Source organism: Rhipicephalus microplus, chromosome 5, assembly GCF_043290135.1.
Source record: "Rhipicephalus microplus isolate Deutch F79 chromosome 5, USDA_Rmic, whole genome shotgun sequence".
Taxonomy (NCBI): domain Eukaryota; kingdom Metazoa; phylum Arthropoda; class Arachnida; order Ixodida; family Ixodidae; genus Rhipicephalus; species Rhipicephalus microplus.
This window is the reverse complement of record NC_134704.1, coordinates 221,985,224-222,013,065: the sequence shown is the minus strand read 5'-3', so window position 1 is coordinate 222,013,065 and position 27,842 is coordinate 221,985,224. Positions and strand designations below refer to the sequence as shown.

General features: G+C 45.4%; 1 protein-coding gene and 2 long non-coding RNA genes across 4 annotated transcripts in view; 1 reads left to right on the top strand and 2 right to left on the bottom strand.

The window, feature by feature from the left end:
* Positions 1-228: 228 nt before the first annotated feature.
* LOC142761795 (uncharacterized) lies at positions 229-24,731 on the top strand. The gene is made up of 4 exons (XR_012883821.1): positions 229-356; positions 3,893-4,862; positions 16,042-16,169; positions 24,612-24,731. It is a non-coding gene; the product is annotated as an uncharacterized LOC142761795 (long non-coding RNA).
* LOC142761792 (uncharacterized) lies at positions 591-3,882 on the bottom strand. The gene is made up of 2 exons (XR_012883818.1): positions 3,291-3,882; positions 591-2,997 (listed from the first exon to the last, which is right to left on the bottom strand). It is a non-coding gene; the product is annotated as an uncharacterized LOC142761792 (long non-coding RNA).
* The window catches only part of LOC119173507 (WD repeat and coiled-coil-containing protein), a 299,780-nt gene continuing 279,220 nt past the window's right edge, over positions 7,283-27,842 (bottom strand). For both annotated transcript variants that reach the window (XM_037424303.2, XM_075896540.1), the window contains exon 12: positions 7,283-26,782. In XM_037424303.2, coding sequence (XP_037280200.1) covers positions 26,240-26,782 — 543 coding nt within the window. In that variant the 3' untranslated portion in view covers positions 7,283-26,239. The remainder of the gene's footprint in view (positions 26,783-27,842) is intronic.

Genomic DNA, 27,842 nt, shown 5'->3' with positions numbered 1-27,842 from the left:
GTTGCCAGACATCAGAACGTGGTCATTCAGTTTTGCAGACCACGTTTTCAAAATAAAATGTGGAGCGAAATGTTTTTCGCACACACGGTCTGTCCGTTGAAGCACGCGGTCTTTGCAAGGGATCGCCCGCCTCCATGCTTCAAGCCGGGCTCGGTCGTGCGGTGGCGTAAAAAGTGAAAACTTTTCTTTACACGACTTATAGCCGGTATTGCAGTGAGGTACAAAGCACTTCCCCATCGCGAAGCACACTAAATCACGCGACCACGTTCACAAACACAAGTCACATTTTCGACGTGAAACAGCGTTGAGTGACGGGACAGCAAGTGGCGCGCGGCGGGGGAGCAAGCAAGAGGTAGGTGGCTAGGAGGATATATATAAAAAAATTGCTGGAGTGGAAGCCGCCTATACTTACCCATAGAGCACAGTGAAGCCGGCGGCGGCCATCTTGTGGTGGGCAGGAAGGCGGCCGCGTAGCATATAGTGCACTTCCGCGGCCGTTTTTTTTTCGCAAATGATTGCTGCTAGAGAAGTAAAAACGTGCTCACATAGTCGCCGATACACTGGCAGTATTTAAAGAGACTACAGAACGGTTCGTTTTTCATGTGTTAAAATTTTATTTGTACAGCTTTCTCAGCCTTTAGCCAACATGAACGTTATGGCAAAGTTGTTTCACTGATTCCTAAAAATGACGAGTCTTGAAAGCAAAGACCTAACTTTGTCTTTCACGAGTTCCCGGCTTCGTTCCTTTGTCATGTGGTGCAGCCTGATCTTGATGTACAGCTCCAATACTTGCTTGCTCAAGTTGTAAATATGGTTGTCCAACACGTCGACGTCAAAAAGATGTTGTTCCAATTGTGAAAACCACCTCTTTTCCAGTGATTGACTCAAAATCTCCAGGACTAGTTGTTTGGTATTGGCATGTATGTTCTTAAGGCATTGAGTGGAAGCCTGCAGTCGACGCAGCCCCTTTTCCGCTGTTTCGCACAGTGACACAACGTCTTCGGAAGGGTAAAAGAGTCCACCTCGATTTTTTTGTCTCACCAATAGAGATGTATCCGCTCCATGAAGAGCTTCTATGCACAACTCACAGGTGTTTGTAGTAGCGATTTTGCGAGCGACAAAGCCTGCAATGTAAGGCACGACAGAGCAAACGAATGTGGAGAGGCTCTCTGGATAGTCAATTCGGTCTGTGTAATCGTGGTCCTCTGGTTGTAGGATGGCACACCTTCGCGATGTGACCTCAGTGGTTGCACAAAATGTAGTGGCAGAGGCAGATGCACCCAGAATAGAAACAATATCTTGCGAACAGTTGCCTGAGGTGGACGATCTCACTTCTGTCTGGACCAATAGACGCTTGTAAGCTGCCATGAATTGGGCAGCTGTAGGGTTGTTGTTGAACCCCCCACGTCCTCGCACACAGCCAAAGAAAGTTTCTGCGTGATCTTGACTCATCTTGTGCGTGAGCAGATAGTTAAGTTGACCTTCATGAACGAGTTCCTTGAAGATACTTTCTGTGCTCTGTATACACACAAGAAAACCCACAAATCCTGTCCTCTTTGTTCCCTGCAAAAGTGGTCGACCGAATGGGTCTTTTAAAGCACATATGTACTCTCGAGCGTCGGCAAAAAATGGTTTCCAACAAGGCTCATTTTGCTTTCGAAGGGGGGCTTTGTATGATTTTGCAAACGCATTTCTGGAGTTTAGCAAATCGAAGAGATGATCAAATACCCTCACAAATTTTGCCGTGGCACTAGCACCTCTAAACTGTGGCAGCTTCAGCGTTTGCTCGCAAAATTCAAGAGCGTCTGCGACTGAAGCGCTGAGTGCCTGAACTGCGAGCCGTACCTTCATCTTTTGCTTCTCCCACTGCATATGCACCTTAGTTAGCTTATTGCCAAGGCGGAGCCCTTCCTCGCGCTGTAAAGCCTCCAGTGCCTTTATGTAAGCCCATTTTATGTGGTTTCCATCAACATCAGTGATGTAACACATTGTTGCCAGTGAATTTCTAATCAACTTAATCATGTGGCATGGGTCAAGCAGGATATGCACATCCCTTGACTCATCAACTGGGTTTTTAAAGGATGTGGAGAACTCGACAGGATCAGGCTTCAGTTCTGCACCAAGGCATTTTGCCATAGTGAAATTTGATGACGCACCATCAAATGTTAGACTGACAACTTGAACTTTCACAGATTCCAGTCGTTCAATGCATTGTTTTGTTAGTTCAGCCCTCTCAGAACCAGTGAGCGAGTGGATAAGAAAGTAGCCGACTGGAATTTTCAGCCTCATGTTTATGCCAACAACAATATAAACACAAACATTTGTGGCTTCAGGAAGGCTGTCATCATCAAGAGATGCTCCAAAATCAACGTAGCCAACTACCCTGTCTCCGACAAGTTCAACATGTTTCCTAATCGACATATCATCGACAATCAGAGCGCAGTAAAGAGTTTCAGAGCGACCTTGAACCAACTTCTCCAAGAAAGAAAATGCTTCACCTGTAAAGCCTGGTTGGCCATCAACAGACCTATACCATTCTCTGATTGTGCGCTGCGAAGGGAGGGCGTCATTAAACTTTGATCGCACAAATTCGTAGGCTGCTGGTGAGTAGAAATGTAAAGTTAGTGCAAACGTTCGCAGCTCTGGAGGGTATTTACCTCCACTTTCTGTCCGTGCCCGGTGAAGCAGCTGTTGTATGTCAGGAGAAAATGCTGCATCGAACATCTTGGAGCCCTCTTCTGACAAAAGCTTTTGTTCTTCGATGCCTCTAATAATTTCTTCAGCGGTGATTTTCTTTTGTGTCAGCCTTCGTTTGCTCTGCTGCAACGTTTTAATTTTTTTCTTCAAGTGCAATCTTTCGTCTTCTGTTTCCTGCAACTTCGTCTTGTACCACTGCTTTGATGGTGATACAGTGACATGATCTTCAGTATTTAAGGCCTCTTGCTGCTGAGCAGGACTGCATCCTCGAGGTTTTGGTGCTGGCCGCTTCCTTTTCACCTGAAATAAGCACATAGTGGAAATTAACTACTTTTAGAATGATATATATACTTCAATTATTGCTCATAACATGAATATATGTATTCACGAAAGCATGTTCGGGAACATTCGACAATGATCATGCGCTAATCGTGTGTTGAGCGATATTGTAAACGAGCGAACGGGACGAAAAGCTCGCGAGGAAACACGCAGCAATGCAGTCACGTCGACAAAACACGACAGAAGAGATATGTCTACGTCATTCCAACCTCCTTGATGTCAGAGCACTATATCTGCGAAGTTCCGATGCTTACCGGTGCCTGGAGGTGGGCAGGAAAAGCAGCGAACGAAGTCGGCACACTTCCCGCTTTCAACCTTGTTGTTTGTCCGGTCCGGTCAAAACACGCCGGATCAAAGTGCGCAGAGCAAAGGCGATCTTTATCTGTCGGTTTCCAGTGTTCACGACGCACAGCTCGCTCCCATAGGTTCCGTGTCTCAGCATCTTTTGGAAACCTGCCAATAATTTCCAAATATTAATTCCTTAAGCCTACCAATGAAAAACACGAGTCAGCCGTATTAGACCGCGTAAGCACTACGTGCTTTCAGTACGCACCTGTGAAATGTGATCTTGGAAGCAGGAATCGCGCGATTTGTGCACCCATACGCTACGCAGGATTGTACCATGCTCGCTTGAATCGAGCCGCACGCATTCGAATGCACTGCAGAGACACACTTGTCAAGGAAAGACAGGCGCACGAACCGCAATCCACCGTCGCTGCAGGTGAACTGGCAGCGCTGGCCGCCACCGAGCCAGCCGAGCCGAGCTTTCTGCCCACCACAACATGGCGGCGCTGGCTTCACTTGAAGAGCGCTCCCTCCACTCCAGCAATTTTTGTATATATATCCTCCTAGGTAGGTGGCTAGTTTGGCGCGCCCTCTCTGGAGGAGCTTCCTAACCAGAACAGCATGTGCCTCTCCTCGCGAAGCCGCCGCTATGCGCCGTTCTCTCACCTAAACTACTCTTACACCGTGCCTGTGGCAGAAGAACCTTTTGAATTTTTAGTTTCGGTTTCCCCGCCGCCGCCGCCGCCGATGAAATAACCGGCGTGCGCCGACGCCGCCGCCGACTCTGAGCGACCCCCACGCCGCCGCCGGTCGAAATCGCCTCGGCGCACACCTCTACTAAAGAGTACAGCCACAGAACACCTGTACAGCCACATCCATCTTTCCATCCATCGCTGCCCCACTTAACCATTGTTGGTTGCCTATATTGCAGACACAATCAACTGGCGCAGATTAGGGCCTATGGTGCCGCTGGAAGGGTTGGAGGAGCATGCCCGTGTCGTTGAACTAGAGTTACAGGGCAATCAAAACCGAACAGGCTCCACCACATGTTACGAGGTTTATCAACAGGAAATGCAGGAGAGTGGGCAGCGGTCAGCAGTGTTGCCTAGCCAAGCGCCGCAAGCATGAGCTCGTGACGATAGTGATGACTCTGAGCATAGCCTCCTATATATAGGAGGCTATGCTCTGAGGTACGGAACGATGCCGCTAAGGCCACTCTTCTTCACTACACGTTCTTTGACGAAGTGCATGCCGTATACGCTCATTCGAACATGATATGGCTAGCAGGTGACGTAGGGAGCTATCGACACTAGGTGCGCTTCAGCCAGCAGCCACTCGGCGGTGACTCTGCTCGATCTAGCAGCGTAGTGATTACAGAGACACAATGGCAGGGAACTACGGCGGCGAAAATGGCCGTTGTTGTAATCTCATAATGATTTTCCTCGTAAAATGTGGCAGCACTGCTTAGGCACACATGCAAGTATTGCATATATAACAAACTTGCACAAAAACTTCAGAAGGTAGGCTTGGCGGGCTTGTGGGTAAGTGCACATAGTTATTGCAACAGCGCATAAACAGGACACAGAAGAGACCACACAACGCAGGCGCCGACAGTTGCGTGGTCTCTTCTGTGCCCTGTTTATGTGCTGCTCAGTATGACTGAACTTTGCACAAGAAGCCTTAATTTTCTGACCGCACATGCAAGATTTCACCAGCAACATTTTTTGAAATAGACCTTTTTCAAGCAATTCCACAACACCCCGTGGGTGCGTGGAGCTCCATGGGAAAAGTTGGTACGCCAAAAGAACAGGCTCTCACTCCGCCCGCTGCTCATAGGCGCTGTGCGACCACAGTGTCTGGAAATATACTGCCGCCACTCATTTATAGGGCCCAAATGCACTAGGTGCATGTATAACTACGCATGAAATGTACAATGAATAAAGAAGTCAGTGTAGGTACCACTGGACGGGTGTACGTTGAACGCAGAAAATGAGCGGCATGCGAGTTGCGTACCAATACATGTGGTCTCCTCATAAAGTGCTATGGCTTTTAATACCATCACAGTTTGATTGTGCCATTGACACTAGACTGCAGAGAAGTGTAACAGCTATAGAATTTTAAAACTTTTAATGGACAAGTAATGTGCTGAGAAAATAAAAAGCAAACACATTCTAAATGTGTTTAAAGCTGAAAAGATGGAACTAGAATTCATGTGCAATATACCATGGTCTGTTAATTTGCGGTTTCTTATAAGATGCTTAGGTGTCTCGGCGGAGCATGTTTGCTGGCAGTATATTTTGCATTGAGTGAGATCACTATTGAATTTCGCGTCGGCACATACAAATATTGTTCAATGAGAAATAATGATGAGGCACTTACGCTCGGTGAAGAAAAAAAAAACACGAAAAAAACCTGGGCACACTACATGAGCAATAGTTTACAGCTTCAAGAAGGCGCGGTGTCCTGCCTATATCATATTGCATTGGTTTGTGAACAGCTCATTCGCACTGCAAACCAAGATTAATTCGGATGACCTTTATGCGCGAAGAAACTAGGAATATTGCAGTTATTCCATGCATACGTTCCGCACAGTCTGAAAAGAAGTTGGAATGCGATACAAGGTGAGAATTACGTTTTCCGCACCATAAGCTTATAGTAAAATTCTTTCGTAGAGTGCAAAAGGTTGCAGGGGTCTGTAGCAGACAGAGAAAAGTGCTATAAGAGGGATGCCAATTGTTCTTTCAATTGTTGTGCAAGAGTTGCTAACTGAATTCCTCTTGCGTTTACATATATACATCGGTCAGACTGGTTGATGTATCAACACGCGCCTCAGAGAGCATCAAAATTTATTGAATGAAGCCATTCAATCGGGCTTCACATTTTCAGTCATACAAATGCAAATTCATCTTTGAAGGCCAGGTACTCTTGCGCAGTCGCTATAACCAGACCACGCGAGAAATCTCGGAGACATATCATAAAAGAACACCGCATTTTGTTCAAGTCAATTACCCTTTGCTGTCCCTACAACACAAGAAACTTTTGTTAGTCTTTTTGTACCTCTTTATGACACGCGCGATGTACACCCATTTTCTTCGGCATGTTTGTTAAAACGTGCGATAACCTTTCAGTCGTAAGTGAGCGTTTCTGGTGTGTATATTCCCTTCCGGTTTTTCCTTCTTTTTTATTGCCGCGTAGGCTTTATTCCAACCTGCTGTTACAGTGCCAAGGGAAGTTGGTGATGCATATATGTTGCGAGCAGCGCGCAGTGGTCCAGTAAACATATTTTATTTTACAAAATCGCACTTATTTCTAGAGCACTCTTTATATACTATATCAGAACCATACAATTTACTCGTAAACAGCGTCAAAAGACATTGATTCCTAATGCGTCTGTGAATTTGGGGATGGTGCTTACACCTTTTAGGAAACCAAGTTGTACTGTTTTTTTTTATTTATGTCGGAGGCGGACTGACACTAAAGATAATAATACACTCAAACCTCATTACAACAAGGTCATATCTGCCGTGAAAATGCTTCGTTATATCTGAAAATTCGTTATAAGCCATTATTTTGAACACTGTATCTATGGCAAAACCATTCGTCACTTCATTATAACCGATAACTCGTTATATAGAAATTTGAGTGTACTCGCGCTTCTGAACCGCTCAGCTGGAAGAACAGGGGTACAAGAGCAAATCGTGGACATGCCATCACATTTAAACACTGAAGTTTGTTAGTGAATCAGGCAGTAATATATCATGCCTTGACGAGTTCCCTTGATCTGAGAGGCGCTGGCACGGTGCAAATGGAGAGTTGAAACGGGAGGCTCGCGCGCCCATCGCGGCGACTGCTGTGGCGTACCAACTTTTCCCATAAGCATTTGCGTGGCGATTGGCGGCGCTAGTGTGCTTGAAAAAGGTCTATTGCTTTGTGGTCTACAAAAAAACAAGGTGACAGCGAGACTGTTGTAACCCTATTTAATACTGCAACAGTGAGTTCACACAGCCAAAAAAAAAAAAAAAAAAGCTTGGTCACAGCAAGGATGAGATGCCTAAAATACTACCGCAGCACGTCTCCCAGCAGTCATTCTGTCTGCAGCGTCACAGCAGCGCGCTGCTGCTGTTGTTGTCCGTATGCCTGGAATGATTGACGGCTACAAAAGATGCCGACAAAAAAGCAGCACAGAACGATTTCTCCAGCAATGTATCTGCAAATGATGCATAAATGGCGGCTACATTTTAAGGAGGTTTAACATATGCAAACTAAACCTCATTAATGTTGCCTCCTCTTTCTACTGCACATTTTTGTGCAACATGTGTGTAACCGGGCAAACATAATAAAACTCGAAGCTCTATTCATAAAGCAGCAATTTCGCACAGGGCATGTCTGGTTTGCATTATGTCCACACCAACAATGACACGTTTTAGTGAAAGCCCTCAGCTAATACAAATGACCAAAGAAAAACACCTTCTAACACAGGCTATCTCATTGTTGGTGCTATTAATGGTTCTACACCTCTAATCCTTGAAAGACTTCCCGTCATTTTTATGTTTCAAACACCACAACACAACAACCAGATGCACACAGCAAAAAAAAGCATTCAAAACTTGCACAGTAACTGATTGTTATGACACCACCTCTAGCTCAATTCTGCAAAAGCATATAGATAGTGTCACTAAAGACTTGCTCAACAATGCTTTGAAAAAGTGGTACTTCCAAATTTTCATTGAAAGCTCATCTTTGCAATTCCTTGCTAGCTATATGCCTAAAGAAAACATGTGCATACTATTTAATACTCGACAACACTATATAGCTCGTAGTACAGCTTCAGATACGCTCTATGACACTTGCAACCCCAGTAAAGAGGTGAAGGCAGGTCAACACCATAGCAAACAGACGTAAAAGCGTAACAGTTTGTAACAAAAAACAATTCCTTGTTGAGCAGCTGGCTATATAGACAAGTCATAGCTGAGTCCTGAAGCCCTGAAAACTAGCAGTAAAAAGCAGTTTCAATTAGGCGCAACTTTCGGATTATTGTTTTCTTTTGAAGCTCTACAGACTATTATTGCATCTTGTATTTATTTATTTATGCATCATGTATTTATTTAAGTATCTCGCAAATAATAGCCTTAAACGTAGTGTACTGTTTCTTTTTTACATCTCATGTATAACTAGAGCACAACAAAAAGTGCAGTGCTCCAACACCGCCAATAAAGTTTTGCACTCACCCGCCCACCAATACCACACTGATGCACTTTACGTGAATAGCTCATTCACGTAGCATGAGCACTACGTGAATGAATAAAAAATGAGAGCAACAGCATGGTCATAATGCATCAATGGACTTATTGGACATACATTCATAACACATTCACATTTAGACCAATGGCCCCATGGCTGTACAATTTTGAGTATAGGCCTTATCAGTCAGAGTCCTTCAAGCGTCATTGATTCATAGCGAATAGACCGATAGTGCTGAAGCATGCTTTGAATGCATATTGCTTCACTACGTGTATTTTTCAAGCATTTTATTCACAGCTAAATCAGAAGGGCCTAGATGTCCCGACTGCACCCTCTTATTTTTCTTTTTAAGTTCATTCCAAAAAGCTGGCCCCCCTCTGGAAAAATCCAGTCCCTGTTTGCTATAAAATGGTAACAGATGCTTCAACTTCGTGGCACTTCTCTTGCGAAACTGAAAAGGAATGCTGTTCTGGAAAATGTGCTACATTTGACCGTGGGTGCACGACTGTGCTGAGGTGGCTTCAGTTGGTGACGCGGAACCCCTTGCTGCTATGAGACAGTAAGCTGTGAAAGCGAATATTATTGATTTATCATGTTACTTACGAGCACATGTCTCAAGAGTATTCAATAAAATACCAGCTCATCAGTATCTACTTTTCCATGTTCACTTTTCACGTTCGTGACATGCAGAAGTTTCTCACATTTTAATCATGCGATAATCATATAAATAACATACAGCGATGACTACAGCACTGAAATATTTTTCATTACAAAAATAAAAAGACGACGTATAACTAAGTGGACAATAAACTACGTCAACCCAGGCTGTTCTTTAAGAAATACGCTTTGAAATGGATTGATGGCACTTTCTTATAGTCATCACTGAGTCTAGATGTGTCGCATGCTAAAGCCTGCCGCCAACTACCCTAAACTACACGCATGGTACTAATACAGCCAACAACACTTCATTCCTTACACCAGTGGTTCTCAAATGGGGGTCCGCGGACCCCCTAGGGTCCACAAAGCCATCCCATGATCCGTGAAACCCTCACCCGCATTTTCCTTTAAACGTGACTGTGCCACGTATTGATGAACTGTCCCAAATGAAGTGATGTAGCACATTTGTTTGATGTATATGGTAGCAATGAAAGGCACCTGTGTCACGCTCCAATTTTGTTAATTTACCTATGTTCCCCCTTCCCTCTCCTCTGCTGCAAGAGGTCCACCATCACTTTCACCAGTCCGTAAGGGGTCCCCGACACATCCATGGCTGAGAACCACTGCCTTACAATGAAGACAGACAGTTTGTAACCTAGCGCAAAGCCTTATTCTCATAGTAATAAGGGCTGCAGCGCGAGCACGAATCGCGTCCTCTTTTGCCTTCCGTACCTCGACTTTGTCTGTTTCTTCTAGCACATTCGTGCTCGCGCTGCAGCCCTTATTACTATGAATTCAAACCAACTAGCCCAAATCGCCATTCTCCTTATTCTCAATGATGGCAGGCCAACATGAGATTTGGTGACACACTTATGCCTTCTTCTCGCTGTGAGGCAGTTCTTGACATGAAAGAACTTTCAACGTAATAAATAGGCAACATGTACATGTCCTCATGCACTCGCCTGAAGTTTTTATACCCCGATTGCTTTCTATCAAAGCAGACACAAGCAAGAGGTCACAGCAATATTGCCATCATTGATGAACGAGCCGCTTTGGCTCATACTCGTTTTGGGCTGCAAAAAAGAAGAGAACACTTTCGTTGCTCTGGTTCAGGTGAACTCCTGGCTGCAGGTCTTGTTTTGCTCGTGACATTACTGATGGAGACGCTGGGTACATGTACTTCGGATGTATCAGCCATCGTGGAGACAGCTACATCTCTCAGAGCAAGAAAGCAAGAACCAGCTGCCGCCAGCGTGGGTTACCCCCTGAATTTGGTCCCTTGGCATCGACACCCAGAAAAATGGTAATTCTGATGACAAGCCAGGCGGTCCAAACCAGCGATGCCCATGGTTCTCTTCTCGCCCATGTTTTTCACGTGCCACAGACAGCAAAGCCGTTCCATGGAGACATCTTCGAGGATGTTGACGACTGGCTCGACCACTTTGATCGGGTTGGCAGTATCAACGAATGGGACGATGTTCGCAAGCTGCACCGAGTTTACTTCTACTTGGAGGATTCTGCGAAGACGTTGTACGAGAACCACGAGGGCTCCTTTGCAACCTGGCAAGAGTTTAGCTGTCAGCTCCGTGACGTCTATCACAACACCAAGAGGATGGAGAGGGCTGAACAAGCCATATCCTGCAAAAACCAGCGACCGAACGAATGAGTATCCATGTTTGTCGAGGACATGCTTCGGCTCTTCAAGCGCGCGGACCCTGCCATGCCCGAGGAAAATAAGGTGCGGCATTTGATACACGGAATAAAAGAACAGCTCTTCGCTGCGCTCGTGCGCAATTCACCGACAACAGTCGCGCAGTTCATCAGTGAGGCGACCACTATGGAACGTACGCTGCAGCAGCGGTCGTCACAATACGAACGACAAAACCCGGCCGCCGCATGCTCTATCGTCTCTGACAGCGAGAGACAGGCCCTCGCAGACTTCATTCGTAGTATTGTTCGAGACAAATTGCGACAGCTTCACGCAGTGGGATCCCATCAACCTGTGTCAGCCCTCGTGGATGTAATCAGACAAGGAGTCTGACAGGCCGTCGCACCCCTGGCCCCAATCGCATCACCGATTCCCGAGGCCCCAGTCCTGACATACGCAGCGGCATTGCGATTCACCTGCGCCACCGACTACAGATCCTGCTATGCGGCCAAGGTACCAGGCTATGCAGTCATTCCACGACACTGCTCCGAGCCCGCCTCTCGGCTCAAGGTTTCCGAGCACACCCACCTATTTGCCATCAACCTCAAAACAAAGTGGTAGCAAGGCAAGCACGTGGCGCACCTCAAATAACCGTCCGCTCTGCTATCACAGCGGTGAAGCGGGTCACTTATACAGGAACTGTCAATACTGGCAACTAGGTCTCCGCGGCTTCCATCCTGATGCTCGATGTCCGCGCTACGGTGAGCGCCCCTGCGAAATCGAAGCCTATCTCACGGGCCAGCGAGCTCCTTCGACTATTCAGCACTACCAGTCGAGATCACCGTCGCCTCGCCGGTCTATGTCACCCAGTTTGCCCTCATTGTCTTCCGCTCCTTTCAGGAGCTGGTCACCAAGTCCCCGCAGGGGAAACTAGGAATGGCGACTTCTGGTGGTGAAGTCGCGGCCCGGCGAACTGTAAAAGGCCCTCCTTCGACGCAACGACCAGATGAGGACCATTCCAATTTTGCAGTGTTCTCCGACAGCAGAAAGATCATTTGTGCCGAAATCGCTGTCTTCATCGACAATGATGCTGTCAACGCCCTCGTTGACACCGGTGCCGACTATTCCTTAATGAGTGCCACACTGGCATCTGAACTGAGGAAGGTTACCACACCATGGCAAGGACCCCAGTTGCGCACGGCAGGTGGCCATCTGGTGATGCCTACCGGTATGTGCACGGCACACATTCGTATACGTACGTCGACATTTGCGGGCTCTTTCCTCGTATTGCGCGTGTGCTCTCGGCCAGTCATTCTAGGAATGGACTTCCTTCGTGAATACGGCGCCGTCATCGACCTCCATGAATTACTTGTGTCGTTCGAGGATTCTTCTTGCGCTGCAACTGACAGTACACAATTCCGGAAAAAAGCCCTCCGTGTTACCGACGATTCTCTGACTTTCCCACCTCGAAGCAGCGTCTTTGTCGAAGTAGAATTGGCACAGTACGTGCCTGACGCGGTAATTGCAGAGGCCAATTTGTCTCTCCTTCTTCACGACAAATCTGTGTTGCCCGAGCAATCATTCAGCCTTGCAATAGGCATGTTTACCTGCTGGTCACGAACTTCAGCGACGAATATCGCCACCTAACGAGACACACTGCAATTGCATATTGTGAAGAACTTGCCGGTGCCGATGGTTCGTCCACGTTAACTTCATTTTCATCGAATGGCCACCCTGACGAGGCCTTCGCGAGCACTCTCGACATAAACGAGAGACTACCTTCGGCTCAACGAGAAAGCCTTTTGCGTATACTCAGCTCATTTCAAGACTGCTTTGTCACTACATCAAAGGTTAAACAGACACCACTTGCTCAGCATCGTATTATCACGGAACCCACCGAGAGACCCATCTGACAACACGCCTATAGGGTGTCGCAAATAGAGCAAGACTCTATACGTGATCAGGTCCAGCAGATGCTTCAGGACGACGTCATCCAGCCATCGACCAGTCCCTGGGCTTCGCCAGTTGTGCTAGTGAAGAAGAAGGACGGTACCTTGCGTTTTTGCGTTGATTACCATAAACTGAACAAGGTCACCAAAAAGGACGTTTATCCTCTACCCCGGATAGATGGCTCATTGGACCGTATACGCAATGCTAAATATTTTTCCTCCATGGATTTGTGTAGCGGCTACTGGCAAATCACAGTGGATGAGCGCGACCGCGAAAAGACGGTGTTTATTACTCCCGACGGCCTGTACGAGTTTAAAGTGTTGCCTTTCGGTCTATGCTCAGCGCCAGCTACTTTCCAAAGAATGATGGATACGATTCTCACGGGGCTCAAATGGCAATCATGTCTTGTTTACCTTGATGACGTCGTGGTGTTTGCAGACACGTTTGAACAACACGTCCAATGCCTTCATGCAGTACTTCAGGCAATCAGAAAAGCGGGGCTTTCTCTCAAACCCGAGAAATGTCATTTTGGATATGAAGAACTGAAGTTCCTTGGTCACGTTGTGAGCCATGCCGGCATCTGCCCAGATCCGAAGAAAACCCGCGCTGTTGCCGATTTCTGGGGCTCTGTGCGTTTACAGGCGCTTCGTCAAAAACTTTTCGAAGATTGCTGAACCCCTCAACAAGCTTACAAAAGACGGTGTCTCGTTTGTTTGGGGTCCCGATCAGTGTCATGCGTTCGACACTTTTCGAAACCTCCTCCAGGCTCTGCCTGTACTGGGTCATTTGGACAAAAGCGCTGACACGGAATTACACACTGATGCCAGCAACGTTGGATTAGGAGCGGTATTAGTTCAGTGGTATAATGGCGTAGAGTGCGTGATTGCTTATGCGAGCAGAACATTATCCCCAGCGGAGAAAAACTATTCTGCAACCAAAAAGGATTACCTCGCTGTTGTCTGGGCCATAACAAAGTTCCGCCCATACTTTTATGGACGCCCATTCAGGGTAGTTAGCGACCACCATTCTCTCTGTTGGCTCGCAAATCTCAAAGATCCCTCAGGTCGTCTAGCACAATGGAGCCTTCAACTACAAGATTTCGATGTCACTATCGTCCACAAATCTGGGCGAAAACACACCGACGCCGACTGTCTCTCACGTGCACCGGTCGAAAATGCCAACTCTGACGTTGAAGATGAGACTTTTCTTTCTGCCGTATCAGCAAACCGCTTGGCTGAGCAACAGCGTCATGACTCTGAACTCATTCCGCTCATTGACTACTTGGAAGGACGCAATTCCCACCCTTCTCGAAGCTTTGCACGCTCGCTATCCTCCTTTTGTTTCCGCGATGGAGTGCTTTACAAAAAGAACTTTCATCCTACACAAGCTATATATCTGCTTGTTGCGCCAACAACGCTTCGTGGTGACATTTTGCGTGTGTGTCATGATGAGCCATCGTCCAGACACCTTGGCTATACGCTCACGCTGCAACAGATTCAACGCTCCTACTACTGGCCACGTCTTGCAAAGACTGTGAAGCACTACGTCCGCACATGTCACGACTGTCAGCGACGTAAGATTCCACCTTTACGACCAGCGGGACTACTGCAACCAATAGGCCCACCAAAGGCCCCCTTTCATCAGATTGGCATGGACTTGCTGGGGTCGTTCCCCATGTATTCGTCTGGAAACCGGTGGATTTTGGTCGCTACCGACTACTTAACACGCTACTGTGAAACCGTCACGGTGCTCCAGCTGTCGCCATAACTGATCGTGGGACAGCTTTCACCGCAGAAATGCATCAGGAAGTCTTGCGATTAAGTGGCACGGAACATCGTAAAACAACGGCTTACCACGCGCAAGCGAACGAGCTGACTGAACGACTCAATAAGACAATTGCAGACACGCTGTCAATGTATGTGGACATCGATCACAAGAACTGGGACGCCATACTTCCCTACAGAACTTTTGCGTATAACACTGTTGAAGAAAGTACCAGCTTCACACCTTTTCACTTAGTCCACGGTCGCGAGGTCACGACGATGCTCGACGCCTTGCTCCTGCCCGACAACTTAAGAATATACCACATGAATGCCGCCCAATTCGCGCGGTGTGCAGAAGAGGCCCGTCAACTTGCTCGTCACCGTATTCAACATCACCAAACCGCAGACACGTGCCGCTACAATCTTCGTCACCGTGAAGTTATTTTCAAGCCCGTTGATGAAGTCTGGGTGTGGACCCCTATCGGACAACGTGGCCGTTCAGAAAAGCTTCTTTGCCGCTACTTCGGCCCTTACAAGGTCATACGATGTCTCAGCGACGTCACTTACGAGGTTCTCCCAGAAGGTACTTCGAGACTTTCCCGTTTTACCCCACAAAGTGAAGTCGTTCACGTTTCACGGCTCAAACCGTACTTTTCGCGGTGTGAATCGCAGTGAGTGACTGACTTTATTGGTAACTTTGCGTCTTTCTTTTTTTTCGTTTTTTCTTTACATACTTTCCTATTTTTCTTATTTCTCATTTAACTCTTGGCTCCACAACCATGTCATTCATTTTGCTTGCATGGTAATTTTCATCTCACTTTCTTTTTTTTTTTGCCTTCATGTACAGCATCGCGATGCTTCTTGGGAGAGGGGGTAATGCCACCATTTATGAACAAGCCGCTGTGCCTCATGCTCGTTTTGGGCTGCGAAGAAGAAGAGAACACTTTCGTTGCTCTGGTTCAGGTGAACTCCCGGCTGCAGGTCTTGTTTTGCTCGTGACAATACGATTCAGCCGCAAGCCTCACTGAATCCGGCAGATGGAAGCTATTTCGCATAGGGCCTGTTGTGGCAGATATATAAAATATGCAGTAAATATTTTGTATATATCGAGGTGCCTGAACAGTGATATATGAAAAATTTCCTAAGCTCGCAACAGTATCGATTCAAAATTTTGACTAAATTTTTATGCAATATTTTATGGTGTATAAGAATGGAAGCATGAGCGAGTTGTTATGGGTTCATCTTGGTTGAACAGTGCACGGGAGACGAGGACGAAAAAAAAGAATGCTTGTCTGTGTTCTCTTTCTTCGTCCTCGTTTGGCGTGCACTCTTCCACCAAGATGTTATGGTGTCATGTCATTTTTCATTTTTTTGACACCATGTGATCTATAATTTTTCGGTAGTGTCATAAGTAGGTAGCAAGCATTAAGATGCGCATTAACTGTTGTGCACTTTGTTCAGATCACATCATAAAAGTTATTTGTTGCTGCATTGAGGAGGTTCGTACTGACCATTGTAACAGGCATGAAATATAACATACAATGCAGAAAAAATAAGAGAGTGATTAGACCAACAAGTATCGTCAAGAGGTGAGAAATAAATTTTGTAGTTTCAGTATTGGCAGTCCTGTTTTACCTTCTACAATACAACGATGTGTTCTACAATGCAATACATTTAAAATCTGTTTTGCGATGACTGTAGCTACAAATGCATACCAACAACTTGAGCTTAATGACCCACCTCTTTGCCAACATCCCTCAACCTAATTCACTGAGATTTGCTGCTTTGGTTGGCCAAGAACAGAACTAAGACCAACACAATCTTTTATGTGTACTTTATTCGGTGACCTACTGGATCATAAGTGCTGGGAGCAGAGTTTCTGATTTTCTTCTTCACTGAAAAATGACTGCCAATGATACCAAAGTTAACCTTGAGTGACTTAAATTGCTACCAAGTCACCACACAGTGCACTCAAGCTGGTAAAACTGGAGCTAGAGGAAACAGCTTTCATGGCAAAAAGCGCAATGCATGTGGATACTCGTAAAAAATCCATTACTGATTTCTCAATTTTTAGCCGTGCAATACAGGACAGTAAACATGCAAATAGTGATTGTGTAGTGCCGAGTACATGATGATCACTGATCAAGCCATAATCACAGCCTTATATAGAAGCAATATAATAGACAGCATTGATGGCACTTTTTGCCATATGATTCGAAGGTGCCTACCACATGTGCATCTGGCCTCAATTAAAGGGCAAATGTTGGCGTACTCATCATGCAGTGCAAAACATGTCGTAAAAACATCGTTTATGGAAATGCTTCTGAATTAATGCAACAAGTTGGCACCCATTCTTAGCGCTAAGCCACAATGTCCAGAGAAACGTCTGCTGTCATATTTCTGCTTGCAGTGAGAACAATGACCCACATTTCTACAAGCAGCTACAAACTCTGCGAGTCATTTATTTAGAAGCTGCTCGACCCTTCAGGTAAGCACTATTGGAACACACAAACGTGTAACGACTCCAGAGAAAAGCAACTATGGCTTTGTTAAGGTATAGAAAATTGCCAAACAAACTTATAAACGAATGCGAAGCATCACTATGAGAGCATACTTTAGTGGCTGCATGTTTTGCATGCATGCGCAAACGGTTTGTTACATGTCTCAATGGTCTGTGCCAGATACAACAACATTTGGGTTGACAAAGAAAAAAATTTTGTTTCCTTTGTAAGTTTGCCAACTTCAAGTTGACAGCACCTGCACCAACACACATGGTTGTGAATACATCTCTTTGTTTCGCTGCACCTGACATATTAATCTATCAACGCACAAAATAAGAGAGGATCTGAGAAGTTGAAAATATGCATGGCCAGTTTATTTATCCTCGTAGAAGACAACATTGGTGGCCAGGGTGCTGACCCAAAGGCTGCGGCAGTTCGATGGAGGTGAAATGATAGAGGCCCGTGTACTATGCAGCATCAGGGCATGCTAAAGAAAACCACTACGGCCTCTCTCATAACCATATGCAGGTTTTGGGACATCAAACCCCAGATAGTATTCAAAACCAATAATGATAGGGCTTGCTGCACCACTGTGAAACAGATTAAGTCATAAATTTTAAAAAATTTCAGCAAAATGTATAAGCTATTTCTATCATTAGCAGCCCAATTCATGTTCACTGGAGAGCTATCTACCTCTGTCTTGACTTACTCTTGCGAAGTATCTATGTTTATTGCACTTCCCAACTCTTGCCCATCTGTGTCTGTACTTTTTTTTCTTGAAGAACGTTTATGATATTATGTTCTGCATGATTAGTGAACTGGGTCTATTCACATGGTTTCCAAATCTTTTGGTTTTCCCTGTACGCACATATGCGTAGAGCTCACACATTAAAATGTGCCAGGCTCACCCTTTCACATAATGCTCACCTTTTCATTTTCCACCATCTTTTCTTTGAGTGCCAGAGATATGGTGTTGGCTTGCATAGCACCTTCCCAGCAAGTTCCAACATACAAGTTCAATAACCAACATGCAAGTTCTGGCAAGATCAGCTCCTATGCTAGAAAATGCTAAACCACTAAAAGAGACCCTCAAACAGTTTGCCAAGTTTGGTCGGCGTTTAAGGCTACATCATCATCAAATTATTTGCACCATAAATTAAATGACACGCTTTGTATCAAGGCAACAATATCTGAACCCCCTTTTCAGCACTGCCTTTCCTCCTTAACTAGCAACTGCTGCAGTAGTGCATTCAAGGGAGACAAAGCGAATGAGATCAGCTCTGCCAGGCACCATTTCGGTAATACCCCTTTGGTACAACTTTCTGGAATACAAGAGTACCTACAACATGCTACTACCTAGCTATGTAAGAATGGTGATAGTGTGATGGTAAAATGACACAAGTAAACTGATCGCTGCCACAGTGAGAAAAAAAGCAACCTTGGCCCAGCGAGTGCACTGTGCAGAAACCGGATGCAAGCACAAGTCAATGGGTACACGTAGTGATGAAAAAAGGAAACCGAAATGATGCAATAAAACAGTCACGACCACGTGATGCTAGTGCTGCAATACAAATCTCAAACGTCATAAATCATCCTAGGGGGGAAAAAAGAGGCAATGCTTTCCAAAGGTCAACAGCTGTCAAGAAAATGCTGTTTACTGAACATTAGTGGTCATTTTCAGCATCATACACATGTGATGTTCATAGGTAAACCCAATTTTTTTTAGCGAATTTTCTTAAGCTGCTGCCTAACAACTTCCACGAGAGGATTCACACTTGTAGTAGTTACGAAAGTGCCACAACAGGTCTTAGTTTTATAACCATTCTTGCATTGCACTCCACACAATGCATCTTTCAGGTCCCTGATCTTTTTTCCTTTCTATCCTAAAACACAAAAAAATTCCAAGCATACCGTAGTGAGAAAAAAAAGAAGCAAAGTTCTCTTGCGAGAGCTATAAACATGGTCACTAAGCAGGAGTGCATAAGCACGAAAAGGAGGCTTAGCATTGCTCTACCAGCTTCCTGAAACACCTGAAATATCGACTAGATGCTCGTTTAGTGGTTAGTCAAATATTAAGAGAATTATATATAATGTGATAAAAAGTAAAATGGAAAGAGGCCCCGCACAAACAAGTTCCACAAATGCCGAACCAGCACAGAATTTGGCTCATAGTGCTGGTGTTTAGTGCTGTGTTGGGTCTTGGTGGCACTGATGAAAAGGAACAAGCAGCATTGAACCGAGGTCTTTGTTCAAAATTCAAGAAGGGCTATAATGTTGTGACAAATGAAATAATCGAAATTTCATATGCAGTTTTAATTGCTTGAACATGACTGCAGTTACAAAACAAAATTTTAAAAGAAAAACTGCAACTGCTCGCAGCAGTGCTCAAAACAAAGCAAATGCAGCAACAGTGTGCAGCATTTGCGATTAGCACACTGCTATAAATCCAGCTCTGTCACATACACTGAATGCTGTCAATCTAGCCTGTCGACGATGTTTATAATCCTGCGAGCACCTCTGTTCGAGGGCATCAAAACAGTTTACAATAAAGGAGTAGTGACACTACCACAAAATCCCGAGCAAGCACCTCCTTACCGTTTTTTGGAAGATTTGAATAATGCACTCCTTACTTCCCTTTCTGCCATTTACTTCTTGTGCACTATACAATTCTGTTCCTGGAAAGTCAGCTTCTAAGCGTCTTGAAATATGTGTACGATTTCTTTTCCAGTGTGGTGCCTTGCAGTTGCATTTTGAGTAGTCACAAATTTTCGGAACTAGAGGATTTCATCCGCTTTATAAACAGTAAATGCATGTTTACTCAATAAAGCATGTGATTAGAACCTCAGGTCTGGATTCTTAGGTACTCTTGCATCGCCATCTTGAATTTCGGTCTGCAATTGAGCAAAGGCCTTGTTTCAAATCATCTCCAAATATCTTTCGCTGTATGAGGGATGCTTGCTCGAGATTTTATGATAATTAAAAAATTTTTTATTATTGCTCCAAATAGAAACACTGGTGTCAAGAACCCTTAGAAGAGTGAGGAAAAGTTTAACATCAAACTGAAACGTGCCTCTGGGCTCTGGTGAGTGAACAGTGTTAACACTGCATAACCAAGAAAGCACAAAATGCCCCTTAGCTGATGCCTCGATATAGTGTCAGTACTTCTTAAAAATTTATTTTTTCCCACATCAACCAATGACAAACCCTTAGAAGAGTGTTGTGGGGCAATGGAATGCATTGACTACATTTTGGTTTTCACTACCTCCAAAAACACTTTCTGTTTTGATACGGTTTCACAGTGACATGCCAACATAGTCTGACGTAAGCTGAAGTCACATTGGCACAGCAACTCATGATTTGCCAGCAGCAGAAATGTCATCTGTTGTCATTTGCATGTGGTGCGTGTAAATGAGTGAATTTTTGTCCAGTAAATGCGACAGTGACATTGGCCATTTTAGCTGCATGCATACTGGATGCAGAGTTTGCAAACACAGTGACCTCGCCATAATGTCTATCGTGATGGCTTGCAGTAGATGAGTGAGGAAAAGTTTAACATCAAACTGAAACGTGCCTCTGGGCTCTGGTGAGTGAACAGTGTTAACACTGCATAACCAAGAAAGCACAAAATGCCCCTTAGCTGATGCCTCGATATTGTGTCAGTACTCCTTAAAAATTTATTTTTTCCCACATCAACCAATGGCATCAGTTCCCACATTTCGAGTCAACATCGCATGTGGTCTATGCTGCTTGGATCGGCTTCCAGAACTGCATTTAAAAATCATACATCTAGTAGAATAGTGCAAGCTAGTGATGGGAGTTAAAAAAAATCGATGTAGTTGGCAACTGGGCTCAGTTCGCAAGGGCACAGAAGAATAAATGCCACATTCACTCAGAAACTTCACCTAGTCGAACTTGCTGAATAATTTTAGAAGCATGGCGTAGTTGGTTTATTCTCATGCAACCCAGCCACACAAGAGCCTGCTATGGCAAAACAAAGCCGCGATCCCAGATGGGAGGAAGCAAAGATGTAAATAGCACAATACAATGTAATCAACTGGGGCCTCAGCGCAGGAGGTCATAGAACTGACTACACAAACACGACCGCACAGAGCTACACGAAAAGATTCAACCACGCGATCGCTATGCTACACAAGCAATGTATAAAAAGTGTTGAGCAATCATGGCTATTTTTTTTTTCTTTCTCCCCCCCCCCCCCCCACAGCAACACACCAATCGCGGTGCAGTGGCACACATCTTCAACCATGATAGGTGTGTGTGCATATATATCTATGTTATATATATATTATATATAAAGCTGCCACTTCCCATTTATTGTGGTACATGGCCTCGCACCTTGCTCTATGCCCTGTACAGCCAGTGCAAGCAAGACACTGGGGAAATGGGAGGCCCAACGAAGGGTGTGGACACTGCAAACTGTAGCGGATGTCTGAGACGTTTCACAGCACAATGAACACATGAACACAGGACGAGTGCTGAACTCCATTCGAAGTGAGGTTTATTGGATAAAGGTGCTTGTCATAGTGTCAAAGTGAGAACACGCTACATGCACTAAGTAGCCAATATCAACTGCAAGTAATATCTTTAAACAGAGGGCAAGAACATGGTTGAATAAAATAGCCGCATGGCATATTGTCAAGAAAAACACAGCACTGTGCATACTCCTCCTAAATGAACTCACAAAAGCAAGATATTAAGGTCACACTGTGAGGTACACCGTTTCTGGCGGATTGTGACAGATGCATTGCAGTGCACCTTGACCAGGCTTTCGTAGCATGTTGATGATTACCTGGTGGTGATCAGGGAAGTAGATCTAGCACGAGAAGAATGAGTCCGGAGTGTTTTAAATGTGTTTAGTGCATGTTTAAAAGGCCTGAAGTTTACCCATGAATTGCCGGAAAAAGGAGTACTTAATTCCTCGATGTGTGTTTTGAGCTGGCTGAGAACCACGTGTGCTGGAGCTACAAACCATGCTCAGAAAAGGAAATGCTCAGGTATGATTCGGCCCATTCTAAACTAATAAGAGGGAAATCACCATCAGTTGCCTTAGGGCAGCCCTTGCAAAATTACGTGAACACCATGATGGGCGAAGTTTGTAACGCCAAGTAGAATGCCTTGGGAGGGCAGGCTTTACCAAGAAGTTTATCAGCTCTGTGGCTCAAGTCCTCCTGCGAGGACTGAAGGGGTTTCTCGTTCAAGGTCCTCTGGTAAGCCAAGTGCAATGCCAGTAGCCTTGCCATACATGCACCACGTCTCCTACCAGCTAAAGAAAGTGCCAGTAAAATGTGGTGGTACCCCAGAGAAGTTTGCCGGCGTGTGCCCGTTGGTGAACCCAGCATCGTTCGTGCCTTGCGAGAAGGGTGTCGTGTATGAGATGCCCCTTTCATGTGGCAGATGCTGCAAAAGACACACCGGGCGTTGTCTTAATTACAGATTGCCAGAGCACCGTTTGGCAGTTGAAACGCAGGCAGCGAAGGGCGATTTGGCGGATCATTGACACAGGTGTGGTTGTGCTCCTGATTCCACCCATGTACGTGTGCTTGCAAAAGGCAAGAATTCCGCAACACGAGAAATTATAGAAGCGTTTGCTATCAGTGAGAATGAGGGAAGGTGTGTCAATGTGGCGTCTGTTGCCTTATCCAGAACATGAGTGCATGCACTCATGTTCGATGGTTTTTGGCTTTTTAAATAAAAAGAATCAGTTGAAGTCTAGTGCCCGTCCTGGTCCTGTGCTTTTTCTGTGTCTCCGTTTTTCTACTTTTTGCGCTACAAATATGAATGCAAGTGACATAAACCGACTAACCCGCATCCCTGCCTTGAACTGGCAGACCAGTGCCGCAGCGGTGGGCGTGTTCTCAGAGGAGCAGTTTTCTGAAAGGAGTGAGCGAGTAGTGAATCAGAAAGAAAAATAATGGAGGCAATTTTTGATCAACAAAGCAGGAGACAGTTGTGTAAGTGAACCATCCGTATTTCTCACAAAAAATAATTAATCAGATTTAACATCCCAAGACACCATATGATTATTAGAGATGCCATATAAAAGGGCTTAGGAAATTCCGACCACCTGCAGTTCTTTAACGTTTACCTAAATCTAAGCACACGGGCTTGAAGCATTTTTGCCTCCATTGAAACTGCAGCCGAGATTCGATCCCGCTACCTGCGGGTCATCAGACGAGTGCCTTAGCCACTAGACCACCGTGGCGGGTGTTTCTCTGAAAAGACGAGATGACATTCTCGGAAGGCCACGTGTGAGCATTATTTAAAGTTTTTTAGGCTTTTAATTAGGCAGTGTTGCCTTTAACCTGTCACATTTGTAGTCGCCTCAACATCTGGCTTTTGTGAGCTGATTTGGGAGGAGCACATGCAGCACTGTTTTGATGAGAAGATGATGAATATGTGCTATAGTGTTTTACACAGTGGTGTATTTTAAAATATTTCATAGGCTTGTTTGTTTTTATGATGTCACCCTCCATTTTTAAAGATAGCAGTTATGATTGCGGTTGATATTGGCTACTTTGTGCACATGGCAGGTTGTCAGTAGTGACACTTGATGCTGTAATAAGCACTTCTATCGAATTCTATCAGTTGGTAGTTCAGCATTAGACACGTGTTCTGTGCCCGTCGTGCTGTTGAACCTCACTAGTGTGACACCAACTTGCTTAGACCAAAGCAATGATGGCCACAGCGTGTATGTTGAGTGACACAAAAGCTCTTGGATTTTTGTCCAATGTTTCTGAACACCACAAAGAGGGCAGCAAAGACCTGGTCACATTCAAACGAGAATACAGGCAGTGTCCACGCAACATGGGTGTTAAAGCACCTGGCCTTGTGTAAACAGTGGCCGGACCAAACATGCGCAGCCTGAGAGATTGCAGCACCTTTGAGCTTCTGCAAATTGGAGATGAACAGGGAGTGCACAAGAAAGTGAGGCGAGCTCATGTGCTTGCTCTTTAGATAAAATTTAGGAGAGCCATACTGAGGTGGCCAAATGGCGCAATCGAGAATGACCCAGCAACTTCACTACAACAAAGCCCGAATACATTACTAACACAGCCTTGCACAAAGAAGCCTCAGACTTGTCCCGAGCTAGATAAGCAAAGAGGAGCATTGAAATAAAACAAGGTGACCTCGAGGAAGCACAGCAGAGAAAGCCTAGCTGAATTATATTTGTAGCCAAAGCTTGAGGGTCTTTGCAAAGGTTCCTGCTCCGTTTTCCACAAATCCAAAAGTGAACATCAACTTGTGCCAAGTTGGCAGCGATGAAAGTGAAATCAGCTGGTGTGCCTTCACTGACCGATTGTTGTTCTCACCAAGAGAGTGGGCTTCGCACTGATTTACTTAGTCCTTCTCACGTTGCGAAGTCATCCAGGAGTTCCAAACCCCTTAGTACGTGCAACAAATTCCTGGGCAATTAAATTGGTTGGTATTTATGTCACAAGACTGGCTCTGAAAAGGGCCGTCTAGGTAAAACAACCAGAGAAATTTACATTAGCTTCATTTTCTCTCTTGCAGGGTGGATGCCTGAATGCTTGTGCACTAACCAAATAAGAAGGGAGCATGTAAAATGAGACATTCCCAACTACTCTAAGATCAAGCATCAGCTGCATGAAATCCGTGTTGACAAGAACAATGATGAATAGCAAGGTTTCTACGTCACACGACGCACATAGCTGGCATAGAGCAGTGCAACGAGAGGCCTTTCCTCTTCAGGATGCATACGGGAATGTGCTTACAAATCCTATAAAAGAGTCCTTTATTTGTTCACCCACCCCATTCTTGTGTGTGACCATTACCAACTGCCGCATTTGTCAGTGTTGCAGGAACCTGCTGAGCAAGCAGGTCCCTGTCAACTATGGCTGAGCAGTGTTCTGCAGCCCTATTCTCCTCACTTCTATGTATAGTATATGTACAGAAAACATGTGCCAAACAGGTATATACTGAAAGCCATCCTGTGGCAATGAAGAGCAAATGCTTTTGTTCCAGCAGACAGATTTCCGCCCAGTTTCTGTGCTTTGAAGTCGATCCACTGCGACCCATTTTCTGAAGAGAAGGCCAGCCCCCTGGGTCAAGTCAGTCGGTCTGCGAGATGTGCGGCCTTCATGCCACAATGGCAGAGACATTTCGTTTGTCCGCAAAAGCACACATGCACACACACGCACACAGGCACGTCTCTTGAGAGCAGAGAAGTGACTGTGCTTCCCAGAAAAAACATTTTCTAATGCAATTGAGTCAATTCTTGGCTCGCACCTGCAGTTCTGTGTAAGCAGCACTGTTTGTATATGCTCTTTTGTATATCAGTGTATACTTACGTCAACGTAGCACAATATGCACAGAAGAAACCCTGGCACCTCCTTTTAATATGGTTCGTTGAACTGCTGTGGCTTTGGCAAAAGCCATGACAGCGGGTCTTTCCATCTGTTTGGAAATGCCTTGTGCAAAGAAGAATGACATATGTTACCTACGTAGCAACACACACAAAAAAATGAAAGATAAACAGAAGAAGGGTGGCCACTGTTTTATGTCACCACACCCAAGTGAAAGTAATGAGCAAGAGTGACGCACTGCAAGTATGGGCCATTCAAAAATGCATCTGTGGTCTGTGTCGCAAATGTCTTTTTTTTTTTTTGCTTCACCACATCTATAGAGTGCTGGTTTTGGTCATGAAAAGAAGAAATATGCCTGTCATAATGGTATTGCGTAGGCTTGTATAAATTGATGTCACACACTGCAGTTCCATTAGCAATGGAATGCACAACACCATCTGCACAAACCGCATGAAGCAAGATTCTCAATACTACTTGAAAAAGGAACATTTGTAGCACAGGCAGGCAAAGAAACGAAAGCACATCACCATGTTGGCGATGTCGCCCTTCTGAGCTGTACACAGTGGAACAAAGCAGATGCCAGTCACTTGGGTAGGGTACAGCACATCGTTTGCAGTTTGAAGCCAGCCACAAAATGTGGACGAAACAGTGTTCTCACCAAATAAGCTTTGGCTGTAGCCGTTGTTTATATTGAGAAAGACCTACAACAGCACGTCACTAACCCTCTTGCTTAGCAAAACATGGACAGAGATAAACCTTCGCGTGTTTCGCGGTTGGAGCTCTCCATTTGGCTAATGTCGGGCGAGTAGTCTCGCCTCACGTGTACTTGGCAACGGCGTCACTCCTCGCTTCCTCTGGCAGCACGTGAAACAGGACTGAGATGAGAAGGCGACGAATGGCTGACAGTTCGGCCTTAATCTCCTGCAGTTCTCGACTCTGGCTTCGGCCCAGTGCGGCCAGGCAGCCCTCGAGGCCCGCCAGACGTGAAGCCATTGAGCCGAGCGTGCTGGTCGCGGATGCAGCAGGTGCTGTGTGCTCCGCAGCACGTGGCAGTGTGTGTGGACCACCTCCCGGTGCCGCCATGGGAGTGCGAGGTGTGCCGCCGGCGTCTTGACGTACGCCATCGCCAGTGGACTTCTTGAAGAACTCCTCGTGAAAGCCCCCACCTAGGCGGCCACAGACGTCCCCGTCGAGCTCCTCGAAGTTCCGGCCCACGAGCAACTCTGAAGAGGACAGCCCACCGCCCGACAGGAGGCTTGACAGATCAAGCAGGTCGTTGGCCGGTGGGGGCTCTGCACTTCGACCGGCCTCGTGAAAGTGAAGAAGGCTGGTCAGGTCCTCAACCAACGGAGTCGGATCCTGTGTGAGGGAGAATAACATTTTGCTCACAAGTTATTGTTGATTGGGTTTCACTGCAGCAGCTTTCACAAGCATGCTACAGAACACTGAAGTTGATATTCATGGAGGTTATTGAAAGAAAATGGTTTTTCCTGTAAACTAAATGAGCAGCACAGAAGACACAAACTGATTTATTCAGTGTGTTGAAAATATAGCGGTGGTGGAAACAACAGTGGTAACGTGACGGCGGCGCATGAACAGTGCAGGGTTTAATGGATCGACAGTGACGTTGGGTAAAAAAGGGAGGATAGATTAGAGAGTTAGGGAGGAGAGAAGTTTGTCCCTTGAATTTGGAAAAAAAAAAATCACAGTTTTCGTCAGAAGAATGAAGCAGTGAATGAGATGGCAACAAGTCGTAATGGTATATGATTTAAGGCTGGCAGCTAACTCTTTTACATAACTCTACAAAATGCTGGTGTAAGGAAATATACGGCCACTCCTGGGAAAGGTGAGTCTTCCTTCCTGGAGGTGCACTGAAAGACGAGGGTGAAGCCATTTCTCTTGCACATTTGCTGTCTGATGTCATACCCGTCCTCTTTTCTTTTTTTTATTTCTCTCTCTCTTGTCTGGTGGGGGGTATGGACAATGCTCTGGGACTGTGTGGAAGGCGAAGCCAACAGCCCCAGACAAGCAGATCTGCTTGAACGTTTGATCCCAACATAATCTCATGTGCTGCTACATCGTCACTTTTAATAATGATTTTGCTCATATTTGAGCCTAAATTGATCTGCATATGGATGTCTAATCCGTATCAGCCTTGATTAAACATGGTTGTGTCAGGGCTGTATTATGGCACACAAAAACACACAGAAGTTTGAGCCATCGTGATGACGGCAGATATGACGGTGAAGTTAAATAGTAAGCAGACATATTTCCAAAAGATATGGGATGATTCCAACCATAAGCCTCTTTTGTTCATGAAGAACTTGTCTTGGTAACAGGATGTGCTTGAGCGCTCTCCATACGCCAAGTTTAGTCGCAATATAGTTGCTGTATATGCTACCTTTATTCCAAAAGAAAC